The sequence below is a fragment of the Rhincodon typus genome, chromosome 49 (genome assembly GCF_021869965.1).
Source record: "Rhincodon typus isolate 14 chromosome 49, sRhiTyp1.1, whole genome shotgun sequence".
NCBI lineage: Eukaryota > Metazoa > Chordata > Chondrichthyes > Orectolobiformes > Rhincodontidae > Rhincodon > Rhincodon typus.
In genome coordinates, this window is record NC_063380.1 from 4,100,607 (window position 1) to 4,105,637 (window position 5,031).

At 50.5% G+C, this 5,031-nt stretch overlaps 1 protein-coding gene across 1 annotated transcript in view; it reads right to left on the reverse strand.

Annotated features, from left to right (window-relative positions):
- Positions 1-5,031, reverse strand: part of ppp4cb (protein phosphatase 4, catalytic subunit b) — a 12,746-nt gene that overhangs the window by 7,202 nt on the left and 513 nt on the right. Inside the window, exons 2-3 of the mRNA XM_020526256.2 lie at positions 2,740-2,852; positions 193-244 (exon numbers count right to left, since the gene is read on the reverse strand). Of these exons, the coding sequence (XP_020381845.1) occupies positions 193-244; positions 2,740-2,837 (150 nt within the window). The 5' untranslated portion in view covers positions 2,838-2,852. The remainder of the gene's footprint in view (positions 1-192; positions 245-2,739; positions 2,853-5,031) is intronic.

Genomic DNA, 5,031 nt, shown 5'->3' on the forward strand with positions numbered 1-5,031 from the left:
CCCGCTCCCTCAGCGCTGACCCTCCGACAGTGCCCCGCTCCCTCAGCGCTGACCCTCCGACAGTGCCCACTCCCTCAGTGCCAAGCCTGTAACTGACACAGTTAGCGACCACGTTGTTTGAATGGGATGGCAGAGGGAGGGAGCAGTCTAGGGGATAAGCGAATTGGAGGGGTGGTAATCATGGATACTCACCGTCACTGGAGAATCGACCTGTTGCACATTACTCTCCTCCACTAGGATCTCCCTATACGTGCACACACAGAAGAAGACCCGTTAGAATCAGCTCTGATGAAGAAACGAGACGGCAGGGAGAGCAAGAGGAATGTCGGTTGCAGGACAGCTGGGTGGGTGGGTGGGTTTCTGGGTGCGGTGGATAGAGGGTTGGGGAATGGGGATGTTGGAGTGGCAAGGAACTCCAGCTCCTCCGGTAGGTATCCCTGGTCAGAACCCACTCCGCCCCTCGGGAAGGGCCTGTCATCCTTGGGAGCGAAAGCAGTGTTGAGTCACTTGAATAGTTCCCTTGCCCCGACTCCCCTAGGGTTACATCACTGGACAGAGACACCTCAGAAATGAGAGGGAAGGTCCTGGGGCTGACGTGATCAAAGATTTGAAGATGGTGAGAGGAACTGATCGATTGACCCCTGGTGTCTGGGAGTCAGGACGAAGGAGAGAGAGTCAATCATATCAAGCAAGTCTTTACAGGAATGAGACTAGATAACACACAGGGGAGAGGGCCGCGGGCTGGCCCTATAACTCTCCCCTGCTAACTGCATTTGATTGGCTGGGAATTTTGAGTCCAACTGACTCTTGTTCTCTGAAGGAATTACTGGAGATGGGATAATGTGGGTAGCTTTTTTTTTTAAATTCATTCACGGGATGAAGACGTCGCTGGCTAGGCAGCATTTACTGCCCCATCCCTAATTTCCCAGGGGGCAGTTGAGAGTCAACCACGTTGCTGTGCGTCTAGAGTCACGTGTAGGCCAGACCAGGTAGGGATGGCAGTTTCCTTCCCTGAAGGGCATCAGTGAACCAGATGGGTTTTTCCAACAAATCAATAATGGATTCATGGTCAGCATTAGATTCTTAATTCCAGGTATTTTATTGAATTCAAATTCCACCATCTGCCATGGCAGGATTTGAACCCAGGTCCCCAGAACGTTATCTGGGTCTCTGGATTAACAGTCCAGCGATAATACCACTAGGCCATCACCTCCCCCTGGTGTTCAGTCATAGATCAGTCAATGCAGACAGGCAAGAAGCTCCAGGATAACTGACCCTCCGTAAAACCTAAACTAAACTTTCACTGTGTCAGCAACAGCACGCAGAACACAATCTAAGGTCCTGAACAGAGAGACGGTGGGGGTGCAGGTACATAGTTCCCTGAAAATGGGGTCGCAGGTAGTCAGGGCGGTGAAGAAGGCATTTGGTACGCTTGCCTTTATGGGTCAGTGCATTGAGTAAAGGATGCTGCTTGGCCTGCTGTGCTCATCCAGCTCTACACCTTGTTATCTTAGATTCTCCAGCATCTGCGGTTCCTGCTATCTCATGTTACAAAATATTGGTTAGACCACTTTTGGAATACTGTGTGCAGTTCCGGTCTCCCTGCTGTAGGAAGAATGTTGTGAAACTTGAAATAGTTCGGAAAAGATTTACAAGGACGTTGCCAGGGTTGGAGGGTTTGAGTTATAGGGAGAGGTTGGATAGGCTGGGGCTGTTTACCCTGGAGTGTCGGAGGCTGAGGGGGTGACTTTATAGAGGTTTATAAAATCATGAGGGGCATGGATAGGGTGAATAAACAAGATCTTTTTTCCAGAGTGAGGGAGTCCAAAACTGGAGGGGCATAGGCTTAAGGAGAGGGGGAAAGATTTAAAAGGAACTTAAGGGGTAATCTTTTCACACAGAGGGTGATGTGAGCGACAACATTTGAAAGGCATCTGGATGGGGACATGAACAGGAAGGGTTTAGAGGGAGATGGGTCAAACGCTGGCAAATGGGACTAGATTAATTTAGGATATCTGGTTGGCATGGACGGTTTGGGCTGAAGGGTCAGTTTCCATGCTGTACGTCACTCTGATCGTAATTAAACCCCGTTAACTGCACGCAGGCCACTTGCTGCTAAAAGTGATCAAACCAAACACGTCACTTGCTACTGATGCAGACACGAGCCATTCCCAGTCGACGCTCACTTAACTTCAGAATGGCAAATCCTACAGTTTTGTCCAATCCCAGTCATGGGTCTCTCTCATGGCACCTTGTGCGTGCCCAGACCTTCCCAAAGGGCAACTACTGAGGGGCTTAGATAGCGAAGCCCCTGCCCTCGGACTAGCAAATCTGAAACAAGGTGTGAATTTCCTGTACGGAACCCCCAGGTCTGAATAAAAGTGAATCAAGTTGGTATAAGGGGCGAACTGCGCCACGTAGATGGGGATGATGGGTTAAAAGGTGGGGCGAAAAAGTGAAGGAAGTATTTTGCCAATCTGGGGGAAAAAAAAATCTCCGCAGAGGAAAGCGATCAAGGTGATTCATCTGCAATTGAAGAGCTTAAGGATAAGACTGGATTAAAGACAAGGAGCTTACCTTGTCACTAAGAATAGCAACGACCAGGATTGGGGAGGATTTTAGAATGCAGAGGTGGGAGGGGAGGAACGAAATGGTGCTGGTGGGGGAGGCGCAGAAAACAGAGGGAGGCGGAGGCTGGCAGAAAGCCACGGGAACCTCACCCACAGCAGCATCACCAACCTGGCTTTGGCACACAGGGCTTTCACTTCGTTCTCCTTGATAAGCTCACACTGCCGAAGCTGTTCAATCTGTCGGTCCAGATCGCTGATCTCGGTCATCGTGGAGGGAGTGAGCTAACAGGAGGTGGCCGCAAGACATTAACAGGACTCTCACAGGCAACGACAGAGAAAGACAGAGACACACGCACAGACAACAAACCGAAACAAGGCACCCACTCTCCCACGGGGCACAGGTTCCCCACAGGGCAGCGGCTCTCCCCACGGCCTCCATTGCCCATAGCACCTCCCACTAGCAGGGCTTTAACAAAAAGATGGGGGTTTAAAAGGAGAAACATGGCCTTGCAAAGGAAAAGTATATGGCAGCATTACAGGGCAGCAATTTTAATGACAATGCTCAAAGTGGGGCGGGAAGACTCAGCACAGAGGGGGAGAGAGGGATAAAAGACTAAAAGGAATGGCTACTTACTGAAATCTGCGTAGCATTAAAAACAAATGAAAACAAATAAATACAGGTTAATGGGTATGATCTTACAGCCACTGCAGAGACCTCGTTACAGCAGATCAAAGCTGGGAACTAATTATTCAGGGGTATGGGCATTTTCTAAAGGGCAGGCAGGAAGGAAAAGGTGATGTTTCGTTGGTGGAGTAAAAACAATAGCAAGAAATCCATCTTATTTGGAAGATGCAGAATGGAGGGATGGAGAAATAAATGGGCTGGACAGGCTGGGACATTTTTCACTGGAGCATACGAGGTTGAGGGATGACCTTAATAAGGTTTATAAAATCATGAGGGCTATAGATAAGGTGAATGACTAGGGTCTTTTCCCTAGGGTGGGGGAATTCAAAACTATTGGGTATATTTTTAAGATTAGTGGGCATATATTTAAAAAGGACACGAAGGGCAACTTTTTTTTCCCCACACAGAGTAATTCATGTGTGAAATGAAGCAGAGAAAGTGGTGGATGCAGGTACAATTACAATGTTTAGAAAGCATTTAGATAAGTACATGAATAGGAAAGGTTTAAAGAGATAACAAGGTGTAGAGCTGGATGAACACAGCAGGCCAAGCAGCATCATAGGAGCAGGAAGGCTGACGTTTTGGGCCTAGACCCTTCATCAGAAATGGGGGAGGGGAAGGGGGTTCTGAAATAAATAGGGAGAGAGGGGGAGGCGGATAGAAGATGAATAGAGGAGAAGATAGGTGGAGAGGAAACAGACAGGTCAAAGAGGCAGGGATGGAACCAGTAAAGGTGACTGTAGGTGGGGAGTTAGGGAGGAGATAGGTCAGTCCAGGGTGGACGGACAGGTCAAGGGGGCGGGATGAGGTTAGTAGGTAGGAGATGGGGGTGGGGCTTGAGGTGGGAGGTGGGGATAGGTGGGAGGAAGGACAGGTTAGGGAGGCGGGGACGAGCTGGGCTGGTTTTGGGTCCTCCCACTTCCTACAGACAAACGGGGTGGCCATGGGTACCTGCATGGGCCCAAGCTATGCCTGCCTCTTTGTAGGTTATGTGGAACAATCCCTCTTCCGTACCTACACTGGCCCTAAACCCCACCTCTTCCTCCGTTACATTGATGACTGTATCGGCGCCGCCTCGTGCTCCCACAAGGAGCTCGAACAGTTCATCCACTTCACTAACACCTTCCACCCCAACCTTAAGTTCACCTGGACCATCTCTAATACCTCTCTCTCCTTCCTGGACCTCTCTGTCTCCATCTCAGGCAACCACCTCGAAACCGATATCCATTTCAAGCCCACCGACTCCCACAGCTACCTAGAATACACCTCCTCCCACCCACCTTCCTGCAAAAATGCCATCCCCTATTCCCAATTACTTCGCCTCTGCTCCCAGGATGAGGCATTCCACTCCCATACATCTCAGATGTCCTTGTTTTTCAAGGACCGCAACTTCCCCCCCTCAGTGGTCGAGAACGCCCTCAACCGTGTCTCCCGCATTTCCCGCAACTCATCCCTCACACCCCGTCCCCGCAATAACAACCAAAAAAGAATCCCCCTCGTCCTCACGTACCACCCCACCAACATCCGGATCCAACGCATCATCCTCCGACACTTCCACCATCTGCAATCCGACCCCACCACCAAAGCCATTTTTCCCTCCCCACCCTTATCTGCTTTCCGGAGGGGCCACTCTCTCCGTGACTCCCTTGTCCGCTCCACACTCCCCTCCAGCCCCACCACACCCGGCACTTTTCCCTGCAACCACAGGAAGTGCTACACCTGCCCCCACACCTCCTCCCTCACCCCCATCCCAGGCCCCAAGAAGACTTTCCACAT